At 57.0% G+C, this 20,864-nt stretch overlaps 2 protein-coding genes across 3 annotated transcripts; one reads left to right on the forward strand and one right to left on the reverse strand.

Annotated features, from left to right (window-relative positions):
- The first annotated feature begins 13 nt into the window (after positions 1-13).
- Positions 14-2,893, forward strand: LOC117651787 (neuroguidin). Of its 2 annotated transcripts, none has more exons than XM_034396135.1 (7): positions 14-171; positions 484-630; positions 717-831; positions 909-1,184; positions 1,266-1,443; positions 1,538-1,752; positions 1,841-2,893. In XM_034396135.1, the coding sequence occupies exons 1-7, from the start codon at positions 163-165 to the stop codon at positions 1,861-1,863; spliced, it is 963 nt and encodes a 320-aa protein (XP_034252026.1). In that variant the 5' UTR covers positions 14-162; the 3' UTR covers positions 1,864-2,893. The 2 variants fall into 2 exon arrangements, with proteins under 2 accessions (XP_034252026.1, XP_034252025.1); XM_034396134.1 differs by lacking the exon at positions 14-171 and adding an exon at positions 209-308.
- Positions 2,833-20,827, reverse strand: LOC117652008 (G-protein coupled receptor Mth2-like). Its single transcript, XM_034396634.1, has 9 exons — positions 20,657-20,827; positions 17,464-17,792; positions 16,840-17,051; positions 16,306-16,491; positions 7,441-7,519; positions 4,535-5,045; positions 4,030-4,247; positions 2,962-3,025; positions 2,833-2,865 (listed from the first exon to the last, which is right to left on the reverse strand). The coding sequence occupies exons 1-9, from the start codon at positions 20,672-20,674 to the stop codon at positions 2,833-2,835; spliced, it is 1,650 nt and encodes a 549-aa protein (XP_034252525.1). The 5' UTR covers positions 20,675-20,827.
- Between the last annotated feature and the right edge of the window lie 37 nt (positions 20,828-20,864).

Raw genomic sequence — 20,864 nt, forward strand, 5'->3', positions numbered from 1 at the left:
TGCACGAGTCGAAGTGGTCGCAGCGGCTGCTTGTGCTGCGCGTGCATCGTCTGTGTTTACAATTCTGATTTTCTCAATAAATCCTCGAATTGTGTCGACGGACTCATCATTCTCAACCCTCCGAAATAGTTCTCAAGGCCCCTGTTCATTTCTCCATTCAAAATGGTGCAGGTGAGTGGAAGTGGATCGGTTTCGCGTGAAAACTGTGGCGGCAACACGCGCCCGTCTGCTCCGTGGTCTGCTGCTTTGTGCTTCCAACCTCTGTTCTGTTTCCAATTTTGTCGTCTTTCTTCATGTCTTTCGCGAAGGTTTCAAAGCGACGGTTTAAATTCGGAAAATTCGGACACTGTTTTATTGTGCTATCTTTCCTTCTGAAGAATCATTTTATTAATTTTCTTCTGAAAATCTGTATTGAATTCAGTGATGCAATTAATTTCTTGCTTTTTTTCTTGTGTGTTTAAAATTTTACCTTCTGTATTATAGGCAGCGGCCTTGGAGGAAATGCTGGAGAAAGACTTGCCACAGGCCATGCGCTTGTTAGCAGAAATGAATCAGAGTGTTGAATCGGTGACGAAGCTGGTGGATAACATGTTGAGTAAAGTAAAGAAAGGAGAGATGTCTACTGATTCGGTAAGATAACCACCTCATTTTTTCCTTTCCAACATATTTTTCATTTGTTTTGTGTGGATCATAAATTTTGTTCTTTATATTTCTAGGGATTGAGCTTTTTGGAAATGAAGTATCACATGCTCCTTAGCTACCTCATCAACATCACATATGTGGTTTTACGAAAAGTTTCTGGTCACAAGATTGAAGGAGATCCTGCCATTGGTAAAATTTATAATTGTATTTTTTGTAAAGCAAATTATGTTGATACCAAAAGTATCTAAGGATTACTTCTTTTCCAGACCGGTTAGTGGAAATTAGGACAGTTCTTGAACGAATTCGCCCGATTGATACCAAATTAAAGTATCAAATTGACAAGCTCGTTAAGGTAGCTGTAACTGGGTCAACTGATGAAAATGATCCCAGTCGATTCCGGGCAAATCCTGACAACTTTGCGAGCAAGTTGGATAATTCTGATGAAGAGGATGACAGTGATGAAGACTCAGATGGAAAGTCTGAGAGCAAAGACAAGAAGCCTGGCGTCTATGTTCCTCCCAAATTAGCAGCTGTTCATTATGGTGAGTAACACTGAGATGCAGACGAGAACTGTTTTAGCAGTGACAACATCATCTACAATTATCAATGTTTTTTTATAATAGATGGCGATGAAACAGCACTGACAAGACAAGAGAAGCAATTAGAGCGTGCAAAGAAACGAGCTTTACAGAGCTCAGTCATGCAGGAGCTGCGAGAAGAATACATGGACACTCCCACAGAAATAAGTCAAGTTTCAGCCGGTCAGACAGCGCTGTCTCGTCAGCAGAAGGAAAGAGAAGAGTAAGTTGTAGTCTATCAAACTGCGATATCTACTTTCTTCTGATATGACAACTTGCAGCCAAATACTTATGCATTTGTATATTTTGTGTTCTAGGTATGAAGAAACATACTTCACTCGCCTGCCTGTCACCAAAGAACAGAAGCATAAGTCTCGCCGCCTCGCAACTTTGGGTACCCTGGGTGATGATTTGACTCGATTTGGAGATATCAGTGTGTTAGAGGGGGGCTCAGGAGTTTCTCAGGGCAAAAAACGCAAAGCTCCATCAGGAAAGGGCAAAGGCAAAGGGAAAGGAAAAGGAAAAAAGACAGGTATGGAACATGTTTTACTATCCATTTTCTTCAAAATATCTACATCCACACCTGTACTTAAAATACTTTATCTGTTTCTTATTTGCAGGAAAGAAAAGGAAGCTAAATTAGTGTTGGCTGCCGTCATCAGATTGTCAGTATTCTGGTGCCATCTTGAAGTTGGTTCTTCTTTCTTCCTTTCTTTCTCTTTATTTGTTTAGTTGTTGTTGTTTTATTTTTTCATTCTTGATGATGCTGTAATTTATTTTGAAGTGTTTTCTTTCTCTCCATTATTTGAAGTTAATTTTTTCTACCTTATAATTTTTGCATAGTATGTATTGGCCCTTCAGTTTTGGTCAGATTGGATGTCCTTAAGATTTCCATGAAACTGGATTTATATGCCCTGTTTGCCTCTAAGATATATTGACATGATGTTTTGAAACTGATGCACAGAATCATGAACTGTTTTGTAGGCCCTTCTTCTTCAAAAGAGGTGAAAACATGTGTTTGCCCTCTGTTAACTGAAACTTGGAACACGGTAATTTCACAAAGACTGAGTAGTGTGAGTAAATAGGGTTTCTGTTAAACTCACACTAACATTGATGTACATATGACAATGATATTGACAATGAAAATAAATAACTATTGTATATTTTAATTGTGAGCATGGTGCTGGTCAGTTCTAGGTAACTTTCTCCCAGCTCAAAGTACAACCATTTGTCAACTTTTCAAATTTATTTGTATTAGAGGTAACTCTTTTACCAAAGAATTGTTCAGTTCATGCCTTTAAGTATTTCTTATCAACTACTCAGTCCTTCCTTAGCTGAGTAAATACTGTAATAAGGATTTAATTTGTTATAAAGTTACATTTCTGTTACAACCACTGTTTTTGTGACTCAGGTTTAAGCAGCATTCACACTTAATTCTGGTAAATGAATTGGTTGATAGAAAATCTTCTTTAGACTATATTTTTATTATATTTTTATATAAGACTTGAATTGTGGTGAGCCTCTTTGTACTGGATTTTCAGAATAGCACTATTGGTAAATACTCATGATAAAAAAAGTGTAATAATTTTCATGTTTCAAAGAGAGTTATTTTTCATACTGTGGTAAAAGTGGCTTCAATGCTGTTCTGAAAAAATATAAAATAACACACAAGATATTGTATTTTCTTCCAACTATCCGCTTTAACGGTGTCACGGTGGCATGTAGAAACCAGAACATTTACTGTAGAACAAGGACTCTTATAATACTTTTCAACACTCACAATAGGGCTGACAAAAGACTTATTCCTATTATCACATTCAAAAATTCAAAAAATACAGATTGTACTCCCATACAGACAGTGTGAAAAAGCTGAGAACAAAGTTGAACTTAAGAAAAGAAATAATGGAGTTAAAAGATACATCAATGTGCTTTGGAATAAACATCAGAATCTGATTTCAGACCATGAGATTCACCCAATCACATAAGCACTGTCACACACACACACACATACACGAACTACATACACGCGCGCTCGCTCAAGCACACATACACACACACGAACTGACTTCGCTAAATTTAGTGGACACCAAAATTTATTCTAACGTCATTACTCCACCAGGTTTGACGACGATTTAATGACTAAAACAACCCAGATATGACGTGATAGTGATATTTTGAGACTATGCAGTAGTGGTGGAGGCACCACCACAGCTGCCACAATCAGTCCTCTGGAGAACAGTCCAGAGTCCTGTTGGGGGAGCGCCCTTTTTCAGAAGAACCCTTTTGAGATCATTTCTCACACTGGTGGAATGTGTTGGGTGGCAACACACAGCAAAATAAAAATAAAAAGTAACTATACTTAGTTGTTTGGAGGTACTTAACTAGGCAAATAAATAAACCCAACTGAGATCTGCATGACTGTCCAACTTGCCGCTGCACCAACCAGCAAGACAGCGCCTTAAAAAGCGTATTCGAGGAATGTGCAACAGTTTGAGACGGACTTTTTGCAGCACGCTTGTGGCGCCCTCCTGCTGGCCGGCACAACAAGGACTACCTTGGCTAGCTGGAGGCGCTGGGCGCGCTGGGGGCGAGCGCGGCGTGCTCCAGGCTGGGGCTGGACGGAGTGGACGGGTCTGGTTCGGCCCCCGCGGCACCGCTCCAGGGCGCCACGACCGCCACGGGCCTCGCGGAGAGCACGTCCGCGTCAGCAGCGTCGCACGCACCGTTGGTGGCACCGGAGCACGGCGCCGGGGCCACCACGGGCTTGACGGCCTCCGCGACGTCGCCGACGGCGCCACCGCCCGGGCACGGCGCCACCACCGCCACGGGCTTCACCGCGAACAGCCCCACGTCCTTCTTGATGCTGTCGCCGTTGCTGCGGCTCACGACGCCGTTGGCGCGCGTGTTGGTGGTCTTGGTGGACGAGTGGCTGGACACCTGTCGCGCGGGGCGGCGCCGCAGGATGCGGTCCACCACCAGCCCGCGGACGTGGCCCGTCCCCACGCACATCACGAAGATGAGGATGCCCTGCAACGAGACGGCCAGGAGTCACGCCACGTCCACGCCGAAACAAACCAACACAACCTCACAGTGGGCCAGAAGACCGGTGCAGGCGGCCGAAATTCCGGACGCGTTTTGAGTTCCAGAGTCTCTAAACAGGACTCGAACCGAACGTGTGACCCCACCAATGGATTGCTGTTTGAACGAGGAATCCAATGGTGGAGTCACACGCTCGCTTCGAGTCCCTTTAAGTGACTCTGGAGCTCAAAACGCGTCTCGAATTTTGGCCGCCCCCACTGCGCACTGCTGCGCACCTGCAGGGAGTTGGTGACGTCCGAGACGATGATGACGATGCCCAGGTAGCCGTAGTCCGCCCTCTCCGGCTCGGGCAGCATGCCGGACACGATCTCGGCGATCCAGTTGACGCCCATGGTGACGAACAGCTTGAGGTACACGAAGTAGCGGTGCCGCTCGTCCGAGTGGCGCTTGCTCTCGGCGCCCTTGAGCGCGCGCGTCTCGCGGCGCAGCTGCACGATGCGGATGGCCGTGTGCACGAACAGGCCCACGTTGCAGAGTAGCAGCACGGCGGCGGGGCCGCGGAAGTAGGCGTACTTGGCGTGCGTCGAGCCCAGGTAGCACGAGTCCACGCCGACGCCGGGGTGGATGACGTAGGCCGGCAGCCCCACGCAGTCGCCCACCACCTGCACCGTCACCGTCACCACCAGGATGACCAGCGGGCCGCCCCACGCGTACAGCGAGTACGCGCGGAACCGCGACCGCTCGCCCGCCGACCAGGACGGCGAGCCGTGCACCGAGCGGAAGCCGCTGCGAAGGAGAAGGAGGGCGTCAGCGTGGACCAACGAACATCACAAGCGGCGGGGCGAGCAACGCCACAAACACACGACTCACAAACGGGGAGCGCTGCGCAGTGGACCAGAAGACCGGTGGAGCGGCCAAAATTCTAGACGCGTTTTGAGCTCCAGAGTCACTAATTAGGACTCGAACCGAACGTGTGACCCCACCAATGGATTGCTCTCCGAACGAGGAATCCATTGGTGGGGTCACACGCTCGGTTTGTGTCCCATTTGCGACTCTGGAGCTCAAAAGGCGTCTAGAATTTAGGCCGCTCCACCGGTCTTCTGGCCCACTGTGCGCTGTGCAAAAGTCTGGCAGGCAACAATTTTGGAATCTAATTGTAAAACTAAGTTATCGTGCGTAGCTCACAAGCAATATGCTCAAGTTGGCGCGTTTGGGAAGTCGGCATTTATTGGTGTCGATTTGGCGGCGGCAATGGGCAGTCGCTCCAACGCGTCCAAGCTCGGCGTGTAACAAGGGGCAGTGGCCCAGACGGCCCAGACGGAGTCTGTCACTGTCCCTCCCATCGATGCCCTTATTACTGAGGGGTGCGACGGAGACGTAGACGGATCCCCCGGCCCTTTGATGGTGCCACGGAGGGCCGAGCGCTGTCGTCGCTCCGTCTCTCTCGCACTCGTGCGGCGTCCCGCAGGCGTGCGAGAGAGACGGAGAAGCGCAGGGCAAGGTGGCGAGGGCCCTTAGACGGGTAACAAGCGCCGAGTACGTCGTCCACGCCGCGGAGGCCGTGGCGCCGAGGCTGCAGGCCGATTCCGAGAGTCGCTTCGTCGCTCTGTCTCTCTCGCACCTACACGGGTCGCCCCATGAGTGCGAGAGAGACAGAGCGACGGAAACGACTCTCGGAATCGGCCTGCTGGGCCGCACCGCAGAGTCGCTTCGTCGCTCTGTCCCCGTCGCACTCATGGGGCGACGCACAGCCCCGCAGGGGGCCGAGAGAGACAGAGCGGCGAAGCGATCCAGACCGCAGCGGGGCTATTTACACGCCGAGGCAGCACCAGCAGCCAAGCAGCCAAAGGTCGGCAAAATTAACAAGTCACACACACACACACACACACACACACATTTCCTGGTTCCACGCCCTCCGGAACGGCGTGTCATCGCAGAGACTGGATGACTGGGTTTTGAAACGGCTTCTGGCGAGCCAGGGCCGCCAGGCTGCAGGTCCTGGAGGTCCTAGAGGCCGCCAGGCTGCAGGTCCTGGAGGTCCTAGAGGCCGCCAGGCTGCAGGTCCTGGAGGTCCTAGAGGCCGCCAGGCTGCAGGTCCTGGAGGTCCTAGAGGCCGCCAGGCTGCAGGTCCTGGAGGTCCTACAGGCCGCCAGGCTGCAGGTCCGAGCCTAAGCCCCAGCGCAGGTCCTGGTCCTAGAGGCCGCCAGGCTGCAGGTCCTGGAGGTCCTAAGCCGCCAGCCGGCCGAGTAGGGCGCCAGTGGCCTGGAGGCACGCCGGACGAGGTTTGGCAATCCAGCCCTCGCGACGCGCGGGTGTGCTGCCTGGCGGCCTACCCTCGGCATCGCAGGCGCTCTGCCGCCGCCGCCAACAACAACAACCATCACCACGCCGACAGCGACGGTCCAGACAGAAATTGGCTTTCGGTAGTTGGAGTCGAGCAAACTCACAGCAGCGCGACTTCAACTTTCCGCAGACAGCGAGCCCCCTCCCCTTTCCCCCTGACTAACGACATCCGACATAATAGGGGTGTTGCGTCGCAGCGCTGTCGCGTCACACAGTGGCGCGGCACACGACGGCACACCGTGGCACACGATGCAGACGGGGAGGACAGGGACAGGGGCTTTGGCGCCACAACTGGCGGGCCGCGAGGGGCCGCACAGTGGGCCAGAAGACCGGTGGAGGCGGCCAAAACTATAGACGTGTTTTGAGCTCTCGAGTCGCTAAATGATACTCTAACCGAACGTGTGACCCCACCAATGGATTGCTCTCCGAACGAGGAATCCATTGGTGGGATTACACGTTCGGTTCGAGTCCCGTCTGGCGACTCTGGAGCTCAAAACGCGTCTAGAGTTTTGGCCGCCTCCACCGGTCTTCTGGCCCACTGTGGGCCGCGAGGTATCGGACTTCAGCGATGGCGCAACGCGCGCAACGCGGAAAGGAACCCTTGTTGATTCTGAGACAGCCAGACGGGGAGAAGGAAAAGCTGCGCAAAAAAAAGGCTTACCGGACCGCGCTGTTCCCCCGTCAACGGTATTTTCTATTTCCATCCAAGTCGCAGGTAATGGTGCGACGCAACAGGGTCTTCTTACTACGCGTCTCGTTCAAAGGGAGGGAAGGTTTGCAGTCCCATCCCAAGGTTCGGGTTCAAAAACAGTCCGCAAAGCTCGCTGACTGTTCCTACCTGAAGGTCCACCAGATGTCGAAGCACATGACGTTGAGCCAGAAGAAGCAGGCCAGGAAGGCGAACTGGAGAAAGAAGCCTGCAAAACAGAAGCAAAAACATCTTTGTCAAATTTCTTTCAAACACACAAGCAAACAAAAATACTTTCTTCAAAGTCATTTGGCCCCACCCACGACCCCAGATGGGGCTCTGTCCCGCCACGTTCCGCCCCGCCCGCCCCCGCCCCGCCCCGCCCCGCGTTAAAGGTTGCCGCATTCTACGAAACCACGCCCAGCCGTACTCCCACTCCTCGGTGATAAATCTGATACCAGTCCTCGCGGAAACGTAGAAAGGGAGCGGCATGATGGGGGAGGGAGGGGAGGACAGGGGAGGGGAGGGCAGGGGAGGGAGGGCAGGGGAGGGGAGGGCAGGGGGAGGGGAGGGGGTGCTTTCCTGGAGCCTCTGAGCCAGACGTGCTTCGAGGTAGTCCCCGGCAAATCCACCAGCCGCTGCTGGTGTGGTGTCCTTTTAAATCCGGGCCCACAAACCACGGCCGCGGCCAGCGGCGCTGGGGCTTGGGGCGTCGCTTGCGGCGTCGCTTGGGGCGTCGCGCGCGGAGTTTTTGTTCTCTCAAGTGGCGAATCGGGAGTGTGCGAGTGCGGCATGCGGCGTGGCGGGTGGGAAATCTGAATCTGAAAAATCGTACATCAACTTTCATAAGTGCGGCGTGTGGCATAGCACGTTGTCTCAAATTTTTTCCGAACCCCCATCATTTTTATAGGCGTGCCCCGAACCCGTTATACGGCGTGTGTGGAGGAAAGCCTCCAGCCCGCCGAGCTCGCCCGGCTCTAGTTTGCAGCGGGTGACCCCGCCGCCCCGCCGCCCCACTGCACACGGATTTCGGAGAAGCGCGAAAAAGTTCTCAGACGAGTCGGGTGAGGTGGGCGGGGCGGGGCGAGGCGGGGCGTGAAACTGCGTTGTTGGCGAAGCTGTTCATCATCCTATCCAGCGCGAACGCGAGTGGTTTGTTGGTGGAGACGGAGTGATTATGCGCACGGGAGGTGCGGGGAGAGAGAGAGAGAGAGAGAGAGAGGAGAGAGAGAGAGAGGAGGGGGAGAGAGAGAGAGAGAGAGAGAGGGAGGGAGAGAGAGAGGGAGAGAGAGAGAGAGAGAGAGAGAGGGGGGGGGGGGGAGGGGGAGGGAGGGAGGGGAGGGAGGGAGGGAGGGAGGGAGGGAGGGAGGGAGGGAGAGAGAGAGGGAATGACAGCGGCGGCGGGATGCGAGAGAGACGGTGCTTTTCGCGAAAGAGATTGTTTTACCTCGCAATCACGCCGACTGGTGGACGGTGCTGCTACACCGCTACAGGTGGGCGTGGCAAGGAGGAGGCAGAGAAGGGAAAGAGAGACGGAAGAGGAAGCCGACGGGGGAAGAAGCGAAGACGGGAACAGGACGCATCTGCACCTCGAAGGCGCAAATCGCTCTGCAGGGAGCGGCACCTGCAGCAAGTGCAGTGGCCCAAACTGTCGATGTCGGCAACTTTTGAAACTGCCGCCGCTGCTTCCTGAGAGACGGGCAGGCAGGCAGGCAGACAGGCAGACAGGTACACTGGCACGCTCCAGCGGCGGTTCCAATTGCTAATTGTTTTCGGACGCTGCCGCCGCTGCCGCCGGCTGCTGCGACCGAGGCCTTGCAATTGTGCAGTCCTACGCGACGCTATCTGTTCGGCACATGTGCCCTATCGGCCACTTTATTGACCTAATCTATCAATTGGCTTATCGGGGCGCCTGCACTGCACGTATCGGAGCGCGAATGACTTGATCGTCCGCTACACTAGCGCGGTCCCTCCAAAATAGTAGGGAAAGGACGCACGCGTGCGAGGCGGCTCAAACCGCGAGGCACCTGGCCTGGCGCACGGTGGGCCAGAAGACCGGTGGAGGCGGTTAAAACTCTAAACGCGCTTTGAGCTCCAGAGTCGCTAAATGGGACTCAAACCGAGCGTGTGACCCACCAATGGATTGCTCTTTGAACGAGGAATCCACTAGTGGGGTCACACGTTCGGTTCGAGTCCTGTTTAGCGACTCTGGAGCTCAAAACGCTTCTCGAGTTTTGGCCGCCTCCACTGTGCGGTGGGCAGGCAGTCCCGGATGCGGTCACTGAGGGAGGGTCCAGCCTTCAGCACGCGCGACAGGAGGCAGGAAAGGCGTAATGTGATTACACTGTTGTGTCCCGAGTCGCCTCAAAGCACAAAGCACGCCGCCTGGAGGCGGGGGCGGGGCCGGGCGGGGCCCGCGGCGTCGAATTGCAGCTCTCTGCCGTCATCGACGTCCGCGGCGTCGTTTTGCCGTGCGAATGACGTCACCGTCGTGTCCCCGTGACGTCGCGGACGTCGCGGACGCGGTGCGCGACCACTGGAAGTCCGCGGACCCGACGGCAACTCTGGGAACCGCAGGCACGCGGCGGGCGGGCAGCCCCCTCGGCCCCTCGCTCCAGCAGACTCCAGTGAGTCGCTTCCCCTCTCTCTCTCTCTCTCTCTCTCTCTCTCTCTCTCTCTCTCTCTCTCTCGCCTATACGAGACGCCCCATGAGTGCGAGAGAGGCGGAGCGACGAAAACAACACTCTGAATCAGTCTGCCGGCGTCTCCTCTGCCTTCATTGTGGCAGTGATGAGCAACTTGTTAGTGGGGGCGTCCCATTTTTATCCAGTGCGCGCGCTCCGCCAGAAACTTCAAGTCACCAGAGAGAGAGACGCACACGCTGAGTGAGACGCAGACGGCTGGAAAAGAGAGAGAGAGAGAGAGAGAGAGAGAGAGAGAGAGAGAGAGAGAGAGAGAGAGAGAGAGAGAAGGAGGATGGTGCTCCGCAGCGCGGCGGCACCACGGCTAAATGTGAAGGACTTCCTGGACGACACCGCGACTATGGTCGCGACGCCTCGGCCCGATGCGATACGGCGACGCTTCCTCTGATGTCGACTCCCATCGAAAAACCAACAACAAACAACACCTAATTGCGCGATTCATCGGAAAACAACAACAACAACAGTGGCGGCGGCGGCGGCGCCGTCGCCCCGCGCGAAAAGTCATGAATTTTAATGCGCGCGCCGGTCTCCGAATTTGGTCGTCTGGGCGTCAAATTTCTGGGCATTCTGGCGCGGGGCGGAATAATCATTTGGCATGCATGGGCAGCGGCGGGGATGGGGCAGTTGGAATAATAGAGCAAAGTTGAAATCTTATGAGAAATTTTGACGACCGTTTTTTCCACTTGCAGGCATCTGTTGTTCGTATGGAGAGATAGAGAGAGGGAGAGATCAATGGATTCGATTCATTCGAGTGGGCGCCAATTCGGACAGCACGTCCTCTCGCGGCCCAATAGTATTAGTTTTATGTCATATAGTCGGAAGAGCGGCGCGATGATTTTAAGATTTACGACTCGCAGTGCCCCGTCGATCCTTTTATACGTCCTGGCGCTCGTATCGCCTCGCGCCCGGCTTACTGAACGCCCGCTGAAGGCTGACCGAACGCCCGGCCGAACGCCTGCCGAAGGCCAGCTGAAGCGAAGGCCCACAGAAGGCTAACCGAAGGCCAACTAAAGCTAAGGCCCACAGAAGGCAAACGGAAGGCTAACCCAACGGTCCCAACCTTATCGGCGCGACACCAAATTTGTAGCCAAAACTTTCCGCGCCCCGGTTTCGGGGACTCCGACCGCGACCCCTCCTTTAGCATGGCCTTGTGCAGGAGTGCGATATCTGGGGGCCTTAGGGTTTTGGGAGCCCGTATTGCCGCAAAGTTGATCAAAACGGTCACAAATCTCCAAATCGCCGTTTTGGGCAGACTTTAAGCAGCTACTGCGTCTGATCCGAGGCGGAATCGTCCTCCCTCAACGGGCATTGGTCTTTGGACCTTCCTTTTGATGCCTTTGTTCGGAGTGCGATTATCTGCCTGTTTGGGGGCAGTTTTGCCACAAAGTTGATCAAAACACGATTTTTCAGACATTTGTGACCGTTTTGATCAACTTTGCGGCAAAACTGTTCCAAACTAGGCGCATAATCGCACTCCGTAACAAAGGCATGCTAGGTAAGGTCTAAAGACCAATTGCCCGTTGACGTAGGACGATTACCGCCTCGGATCAGACGCAGTGGATGCTTAAAGTCGGCCCAAAACACGATTTTTTACAGACATTTGTGACCGTTTAGACCAACTTTGCGGCAGTACTGCTTCCAACTAAGGCAGATAATCACACTCCGTAACAAAGGCATGCAAAAGGAAGGTCCAAAGACCATTGCCCGTTGAGGGAGGACGATTTACCGCCTCGGATCAGACGCAGTGGATGCTTAAAGTCGGCCCAAAACACGATTTTTCTACAGACATTTGTGACCGTTTAGACCAACTTTGCGGCAGCACTGCTTCCAACTAAGGCAGATAATCACACTCCGTAACAAAGGCATGCAAAGGAAGGTCCAAAGACCAATTGCCCGTTGAGGGAGGACGATTTACCGCCTCGGATCAGACGCAGTGGATGCTTAAAGTCGCCCAAAACACGATCTTTTACAGACATTTGTGACCGTTTTGATCAACTTTGCGGCATTTAAGCAGCCAGTGCTCGGCGTGTGGGCCAGCCGGGAAAACACCGCGACCCCAGGCGACCCCAGCCACCTCGCCGCGACCCCTCGAAATTTTTTCGCAGACCCCTTTGGGGTCGCGACCCCAAGGTTGGGAACCGCTGGGCTAACCGAAGGCCAACTAAAGCTAAGGCCCACAGAAGGCAAACGAAGGCTAACCGAAGGCCAACTAAAGCTAAGGCCCACAGAAGGCAAACGGAAGGCTAACCGAACGCCCCCGCCCATCGCGCAGAGCACCGGGGGGGGGGGGGGCCTCGCCTCCGTCTCCTCGTTTGGTGTCTGCAGGCTGACTCCGAGACGGGCTGTCTCCCTCGCACCCCCACGGCGTGACGCCCCACGAGTGCGAGAGAGAGAGAAAGAGAGCTAATCCTCCCGCTCGGCACGGCGCGGAATGTCTGCTGCGGCGGGCCAGGCGGGCCAGGGGGTTTCCCCTGCTGGGGCCGGCCATACCGCACACTCCTCCTAGACATGCACGCGGAATGGATGGAACTACGGAACGGGCAGCCGGCCGACGGAGAGGCGAGGAGAGGAGAGGGACAGAGAGGAGCAACAACTTTTATCCCGCGCTCTCCGAGAAATTGGAGGAGGCCGCAGGTGCGCGCCCTGGAGTCCAAGGCGGCCGTGTCCACGGCGACGACGGTTCGCTCTGTGTGTGTGTGTGTTGTGTGTGTGTTTTGTGTGTGTGTGTGTGTGTGTGTGTGTGTGTGTGTGTGTGTGTGTGTGTGTGTGTGTGTTCGAGTGTACAAAAACAGCGCCGCTCCCGGAAGGGGCCGCCCTTTGACACATACCACCAGGTCGTTGCACTAGGCGGCCTCGGCGGCGAGGGCGCGCAGGGCGGGCAGGCTTGAGGGAGGCTGGGGGTCGAAAGTCGGCATCGGTCCAGGCTGCCCGCAGCGAGCTTGACGGAGACGGGCACGTGGCCGGGAAGAAGGAGGGGGGGGGACTTTTTCTTTATGATTTTCGGGCGCCAGGGGACGCGACCAGACCACACGCGCCGGACCGTCTCTCGACTGTCTCCAAGGACTCGCCGGGACTCCCCGCGACCAATTGCCGTCCGGCAGCGAGGAGCGAGCACCCGCCCCACAGGCTTTCACGGTCCTGGGTAAACGCGCACACACACACACACACGCGCAACCAGCCTACACGCATCGGCGGGGTGGTTCTGTGACGTATGGGGCAATCAACCGAGGTGCAGCGGGCGTCGAGTTTCCTCCCCGCGGACGGTACGCCCCGCCCCGCCCCGCCCCGCCCCGCCCCGCCACGCCACCGCCGTGCCAGAGGGTTACGGAGACTGTCCGATACGGTGTTGTTAGGGTGTGGCGGCGGCCCCGCAAACACCACCAGCAGGCCTTGATGGAGGTGGCTCGGGTGGCGGAACCCCTTCCTCCCCTCTCCTTCAACGGCGGCACGGCAGGGGGGAGGGGGGGGGGCTCAGAGACTCTGAGCACAGTGATCACCTAGCATGGCCATCCCGCGGGAACACCCGACCGAACAGGTGCCGCCCGGGACGGCCGGGGCCGCCGGGGCAAGGAGAACAACACCCTTGACGCGACCCACGCCCTACCCCAACCCCGCCCGCCAACGTCGGGGCGCCCCGCGGCTGTGGTGGGGCCACGGGGCCGCGGGGCCGCGGGGCCGTATTGGGCCGCTGGGGAAGAGCAGGCCCCGTATTTACACTGCACTTGTCGCCGACAGCACAGGGCTCGCGACCTGCGTGCTGCGCGCTGCACAGTGGGCCAGAAGACCGGTAGGCGGCCAAAACTATAGACGCGTTTTGAGCTCCAGAGTCGCTAAATGGGACTCGAACCGAACGTGTGACCCCACCAATGGATTGCTCTCCGAACGAGGAATCCATTGGTGGGGTCACACGTTCGGTTCTAGTCCCATTTAGCGACTCTGGAGCTCAAAACGCGTCTATAGTTTTGGCCGCCAGCGCCGGTATTCTGGCCCACCTGTCCGCTGCTGCGCGGTGCTACGTGCTCATTTGGATCCGCCGCCGCGATCCGAGGTCACGAGCGCGCTGCTCGGGGTTGACGAAGCTGCACGCAGTGGTTGTGCTTCTCGCCGACGCGGTGGTGGTTTAGCCGGGTTTACCGATGGCGGTGACGAGGAGACACACGCCGGTCGCTTATCGCCGCACCGCCTCATTGTCGTCTAGGACGCCGTCGACGCCGTCCGTCAAACCTCGACCCGTTCCAAGGCCGCCGCCCTCGCCGCTTCCTCCAGCCACGCTTTTGTGTGTGTGTGTGTGTGGTGTGTGTGTGTGTGTGGTGTGTGTGTGTGTGGTTGTGTGAGGCCACGGCCCGGCAATACGGCGTCGGCTGCAGTGCCCACAGGGCTGTGATAACGTTTCCGCCCGCGACACAGACTCGCGATAAATGTTTGGCATGCAAACACATTCACACACACACTCACACACACATGAGAATGTCTCTAGAGTAGTTACACCGGATACCGGAATGCGCCAGCGGGCGCCACCTCTCGCAGTGTCGCAGTGCGAGGGCAGTGGGATCCTGCGAGGCCGCGAGGCGAGGCGGTCAGCACAACTCTGTTGTAGTGCACACACACGCACTCACACACGCGCGCACACACACAGACACAAGCGCGTGCTGTTGGGAAGTGACGCGGAGTTCGGTGCCCACTCTCTTTGTTGGTGTCACATCACATGCGCGTCGCGCAAACTCTGTATTTGCCTTGGTGGAGCCCTTCCCCCTCCTCCGCTCTTTGCATCGATTGCCCTCCCACAAAAGCGACTATTCATCCCGGTGTCGTGGAAAACAAACTGACGGCCCAACAGCTGCGTGGAATCGTGGAATGAACAAATTGGACCGAGTCGCGTGGAAACGGAAACAGCAGACGGGCCCGTCACCGCACAGTGGGCCAGAAACCAGCGCAGGCGGCCAAAATTCTAGACGCATTTTGAGCTCCAGAGTCGCTAAATGGGACTCGAACCGAACGTGTGACCCCACCAATGGATTCCTCGTTCGGAGAGCAATCCATTGGTGGGGTCACACGTTCGATTCGAGTCCTATTTAGGGACTCTGGAGCTCAAAACGCGTCCGGAACTTTGGCCGTCTGCGCCGGTTGCTGGCCCACTGTGCACCGCTTGCTGGCGGGAGGAGAGGCCGGCAGGCCGGCGCGATGTCCACAGTGCGCCACCAAAAAAATAAATAAAGAGCGAGAGAACGATATTGTCACTCTTGGAATTAGAAACAATGAGAGCTGTTTTCAGTGGGCTCTTCGAAAATAGAGATCGCATTCACTCGTCGTTCGTGTGCCACCATGACGATCAGGGACCAGGGACAGCACACCGTTTTCGTTACTGGTCGCTGTATTTGCATTTTCCCGCCGGTTTTCTTTTTCCCTCTTTCCACCGTTTCCGTTCGGAGCGGGCAGCGGCGCGGCGGCCGCACCTCCGTTTTCCTCATGCCCGGCCATCCCGGGGGCGTAAAATACTCGCGCCTCGAGGCAAAGAAGGTCATAATTTTTGATTGGTCGGGCGGAGGCGCCGGACTGACTCTCGAGGGCCTTCTGGGCCGCGCGAGCGCCGAGCGCCGCGGCCGCGCCGCGCATAGCCGAGCACCAAGCGCATCTTCATAAACAAACAAAAGAAACGAAAAAATAAAAAGTAAAAATAGAAATTTGGTCGGCAAGGGACGTGGCTCTTATCGCACCTGATGGCGTCAAGCGCGGCGGGCCGGGAATTCCCCGCGGTGATTGATAGACGTCGTTGTCGCGTCTCCAGCAGCGGCGGCAGGCCGGTCGTGCCGTCTCTCTCGCACTCGCGGGGACGCGCGGGGCGGGGCGGCGGTCTGCTAGAGTGCGAGAGAGACGGCGCGACTCGCCGTCAGCTCCAGCCATGCGGGGAATGGGCATCACGGGCATCGCCCGGCCGTTTCGGCGGAGAGGACTGCAAGGAGGATGTTCGACGGGCACCTCAAGGCCGCGGGGACACGGACGCCGGCCAGTCTCTGGCGCTCCAGGACGCTCCAGGACACTCCAGGACACTCCAGGACACTCCAGGACACTCCAGGACACTCCAGGACACTCCAGGACACTCCAGGACACTCCAGGACGGCCGGTGGGGTTCACGGCGGTGCACGCGTTGCGCCCATCAATAGATTCCTCGTTCGTAGAGCAATCCATTGGTGGGGTCACACGTTCGGTTCGAGTCCGATTTAGCGACTCTGGAGCTCAAAACGCGTCCGTGATTTTGACCGCCTCCACCGGTCTTCTGGCACACCGTGCGTCGACTGGTTCTGCAGGGACTCACCGAGGAACTTGCAGAACATGAGGTTGTCGGCGCCGATCCTGAACTTGACGAGCAGGAGGTCCACGAAGGCCAGCGTCATGGCGCCCACGTGGCACAGCAGGCTCTTGCCGTGGAGGTTCTGCAGCTCGCCGAGGCTGGCGTACACGATGAACGTGGTCATCAGGAAGGGCAGGGAGATGAGCAGGCCTGCGGCAGGGCGAAGAGAACCGCGTCCAGTCAGTGCCAAGCCAGGGGAGAGGTAGGCAACGTTTGCTACACCGCACAGTGGGCCAGAAGACCGGACGTGTTTGGAGCTCCAGAGTCGCTGAATGGAACTCGAACCGAACGTGTGACCCCACCAATGGATTGCTCTCGGAACGAGGAATTCACTGATGGAGTCACACGCTCGGTTCGAGTCCTCTTTAGCGACTCTGGAGATCAAAACGCGTCTAGGGTTTTGGCCGCCTCCACCGGTCTTCTGGCTGGCCCACTGTGCACCGCTCCGCCCCCCTCGTTCCGCCCTCGTTCGGAACGACGTCCTTGCTGCCCACTCACCCACGGAGTTGACGGTGTCGTACAGCAGGGTGTGGTCGACGACCTCGTCCGTCTCGGGCGGGAAGGGGATCAGCGCCGTGACGGTGCCGACGTCGTCGAAGACGTCCATGCAAAACTCGGCGGGCGGGAAGGCGGTGGTGCTGTGGCCCGGCACGAACAGCGACCCGTTGGCCAGCAGGTAGAACTTGTCGTCGGCGTCGTTCGGCTCCAGTCTAGGGGCAGAGAGCGCACAGTGTCCTGCCTTGCGCCGTGGAGCGGTCACAAGGCGCCTGCCAAGGACGGCCATGTCTCGTTTTGCAGTGCAGGCGAGCATGTGTCGGGCCCGAAATGGCATACGATCATGTGTGGTCTAGCCCTTAATGGTAATGGTAATGCGGGGTAGGCAGTCCCGTTGCGCAGCCCTGCTTGGCGGGCTGGCGTACCCCGCCTCGCGCAGGCTGACTGGCGCGGTGCCGGCGGCCAAAACTCGAGACGCGCTTTGAGCTCCAGAGTCGCTAGGCAGGACTCGAACAGAGCGAGTGAACCCACCAAAGGATTCCTCGTTCGGAGAGCAATCCATTGGTGGGGTCAAACGTTCGGTTCGAGTCCCACTGTGCGACGAGCCAGTGTGCTGGCGTTGCCTACCTCAGCATGGGCCTGCTGGGCTTGCCGTACAGCATGATCCACTGCGGGGGCGGCGGCACGGCGGACTGCCACGGCTCCTCCAGGTTGTCCACGGAGTACAGGTCCAGCGCCAGCGTGACGTTGTCCAGCCCGGGCGCGTCCAGGTCGGCGTCGGGCTCCGCCGTCGCGTTGCCGCCGCAGGCTTCGGCGGCCGCCCTGGCGAGCCCGCACGGGCTCTCCCCAGAGAGGACGGCTCCTCTCTGGCTCTCCCTCTCGGCGGCGGTGCCACAGCGTCGCTGCTTCAGCGACATCTCGCCCGCCGGGCAGCACTTGAAGAAGCACGTGCCGGCCTGCAAGTACGAGAGAGAGAGAGTGAGGTGTCGAACCCGAGCCGAGTCCGCCGCCGCGTCCTCGTGCGTGCGGCCCCTCGGCCAGTTTGGCGGGGGCGGCGCGGTCGTTCCCACACAGTGGCGGCGCTTTGATAGCGAATGCGTCGTAAACCGCCCCCCTTTCCCTCCCCCACGACAGATTGAAAGTATCCAAACAGCGGGCAGGGCGGCGATTGGTCGCCAGCTGCGGGTCCGGGCCGGGCCCGCGGCGGCAACCGCCCACCAGTGGATATCCCAAAGCGCTCGGAATCTGCCTGCTTTGCGACGGGAGAGAGAGAAAGAGAGAGAGAGAGAGGGCGCTTCTTCCATTCGTATGCTGGTGATGGGTCGAGTGCTGGCGTGCTGGCGACCGGTACGGAACGTCAAGACGCCGAGACTACAAGCGACGCAACAGGCCCCACACTGTAACCCCCCCCCCCTTTTACCCCGACCGGCCCTTCCGAGTGCCACCTTCACGTGGCGAGGCCAAGCGAGGCAACGCACATCGTTCTGGAGAAAACAAACGGTTTGGAAACGAGAGGCGGGCCCGGTCGCTTTGATGGCGAGCGGACTGGGGGGGCGGGGGGGGGTGGGGCGATGCCATGGGCCACCATGCCGTCCGCACCATTCGTCCGGCAAAGTTGGCGGACGTCCTGGCCGCGGGCGCCGCGCCGTGCGACGCACCGTACCGAGGTCTCTCTCTCTCTCTCTCTCTCTCTCTCTCTCTCTCTGTCACTCACAGGGCGGTACGCAGGGGTGCGAGGGAGACGGACAACCCGAGAAACAGACACGGACCCTCGCTCGCGAAATCAGTCTGCAGCGCACTCCGCTTCGACACGTTTCAAACGCAGGCCGCTGGACCCTCCTCGGTCCCTCGCGCTGTCGCCTCCAGGCGAATGAATCCCCTCCTCTCTCTTTTCTTTTCTCTCTCCTCCCTCTCTCTCTCTCTCTCTCTCTCTCTCTCTCTCTCTCTCTCTTTCCCCCTCTCTCTCCCTCTTCCCTTTTCTCCTTTTTTTCTCTCCGCCGTCCGGTGTCGAATCGGAAACTGCTTTGCGAGGAAGCGAGGGGAGGCGGGATGTCCTTGCGTCACCACTCTAAAAATCCACCTTGAAATTAAATGTACTAAATTTCACGACCAACCAAACATTTTTGCTCTTTTTTGCGGGAAAAAGAGGTTAAAGCGGAAGGCTGTTTTAAAGGGAGAAGGACACTTAGAGAGGCAGGGGGTGGGCGGCTCGTAAAGGCGGGCTCGTGATCCCTTTGAAACGGAGCAGGCTAGCCCGGCTAGCCTGCTAATCGGTACGCGATGAAAGTAATCAAAGGCTAGGGGTCGCAGCGCAGCCAGCCCGTTCAGGTTCTTTGCTGTTCTTGCTCTTGTTTCGCGACGCGGAATTTCACAGTGGGCGTCCCATCAGCATTTTAAGAGGCGACTTAGCGGCGTTCGCGCTGCCTCCCCCGCGCCCTCTGCCGGCGCCACTCTGCGTACTGAGTAGGGGCCTGGGGGCGTCTGGATCGCGTGGCCGAAGGGGTAAAGACACCACCACGTGAACACGGGATTCCTGGTTCAATTCCCCATTCCTACAAATCAGTTTCGTTTTTTAAGAAGGCTTTTTAACGTGTCCCGATGATCTTTCGCCATCACCTAGGCAAATTTATCTATTCAAAATTTATTTTGTCGCTCAGGATTTACGTACTTTATCTAAAAATATAGGCGTCCGCGTCCCGAAACGTTTGTCGAGAGATAACAAGTGACGCAAGGACAACCTACTTTGGTCTGCGCGGTCTCAAGAACCAGAACAAGAAGTTAAAAAGTCGAAATCTCAAGCGTATTTCAAAGCCTCAAAATTTGACGAATCGTTGGTTGGCGTTAGTTTGTGCCGGGAAGTAAGTAGCGTGGTCGAAACTCTCTCAAACGGCACCTCTTTTACTTTATGGCTGATAGTGCGAACGCCAGGCCGTGCGTCCTGCCGCGCCCGCAGGATTGGCAAGTGTCCGAAAAAACAACAACAAAAGCAAAAGCACACGTCCCGCCGTTCCACCACACTACTAAACACGACACTTTATTCGCTTTGTTGGCGTTCCGAGGCGCCAGCCGATCGGCTCTCTATCTCTGGGCGATAGGGTTTGCAATCACACGCCGGACGCCGCGGTTGCAGTTCCAAGACCCGGACAGGTGGGTGCGGTCCCATACACTGTGGCGACCCGCCAAAAATCACTGCACAAGTGTGGAAAACTTTCGAGCAACAATTTTTCTGGCGCCCATTTTGGCGCCAATTCGTTGTAGTGTGTTTACAGGCTGGCTGCACTGCACTATACACTGTTACCCGCCAAAAATCACTCAAGTGTGGAAACCTTTCGCGTGGAAATATCAACAAACTTTGAGGCGCCCGTTTTGGCGCCAATTCGTCCGCCGCTGAAGTGTGTTTACAGGCTGGCTGTACTGCTTAATCTCTGTGTGTACCATTGTCTTCCAGCTCGTCGCCATGTTGTCTCGCCTCACACGTCCCGTCAGGTCGCGCGGTGTTCCCGCCGTCGCTTCCCCGCCCCCGCGTGCCATCCTCCAACCACTGGCACTACGCCACCACCGGCAGACTCGGAGTCGTTTTCGCCGTTCTGTCTCGCTCGCACCCGTACGGCACGCCCCGTGAGAGCGAGAGAGGGCATGAGGCTGCAGCCGGCCTCGCTGTTTTCACAGTGGCACCGCGACGTGTTAACATTCCCCCAGCGTCTCCGGGATGCTAGATTGGCGAAGCGGCGAAGGGACAGGCCGACGGTGGGCGGCCGACGGGGGCGGCCGACGAGCCGGCAACGAGCTAAGTGAGGCGGACTGACCGGGGCTGACGCACCTTGCAGGCGCAGCCCATGGTGTGCGTGTCGTTGGTGTACCAGGTGCCGGCGGGGAACACGCGGCCGTCCTGGTCGCGGAGGCCGCCGTCGCGCAGCTGCTCGGCCTCGCCCTCCAGCACCACCGACGTCCTCTTGGTGCAGGGCGGGTGCGGGGGCACTGTCCTCTGCAGCGGCTCGGCCTGCGGCGGCGCGGCGGTGGGCCTGGCC

The sequence above is a fragment of the Thrips palmi genome, unplaced genomic scaffold (genome assembly GCF_012932325.1).
Source record: "Thrips palmi isolate BJ-2018 unplaced genomic scaffold, TpBJ-2018v1 HiC_scaffold_6, whole genome shotgun sequence".
In the NCBI taxonomy this organism is placed as follows: domain Eukaryota; kingdom Metazoa; phylum Arthropoda; class Insecta; order Thysanoptera; family Thripidae; genus Thrips; species Thrips palmi.

What these genes read in the sequence shown, in the direction of transcription:
- LOC117652008 (XM_034396634.1), bottom strand. An exon ending in CATGTTCTGCAAGTTCCTCG is followed by an intron (nt 7,520 to 16,305) that starts GTGAGTCCCTGC and finishes TCTGTTTTGCAG; the next exon opens with GCTTCTTTCTCCAGTTCGCC. An exon ending in GACATCTGGTGGACCTTCAG is followed by an intron (nt 5,046 to 7,440) that starts GTAGGAACAGTC and finishes TCTCCTTCGCAG; the next exon opens with CGGCTTCCGCTCGGTGCACG.
- LOC117651787 (XM_034396134.1), top strand. An exon ending in TGAAGGAGATCCTGCCATTG is followed by an intron (nt 832 to 908) that starts GTAAAATTTATA and finishes CTTCTTTTCCAG; the next exon opens with ACCGGTTAGTGGAAATTAGG. An exon ending in AGGAAAAGGAAAAAAGACAG is followed by an intron (nt 1,753 to 1,840) that starts GTATGGAACATG and finishes TCTTATTTGCAG; the next exon opens with GAAAGAAAAGGAAGCTAAAT.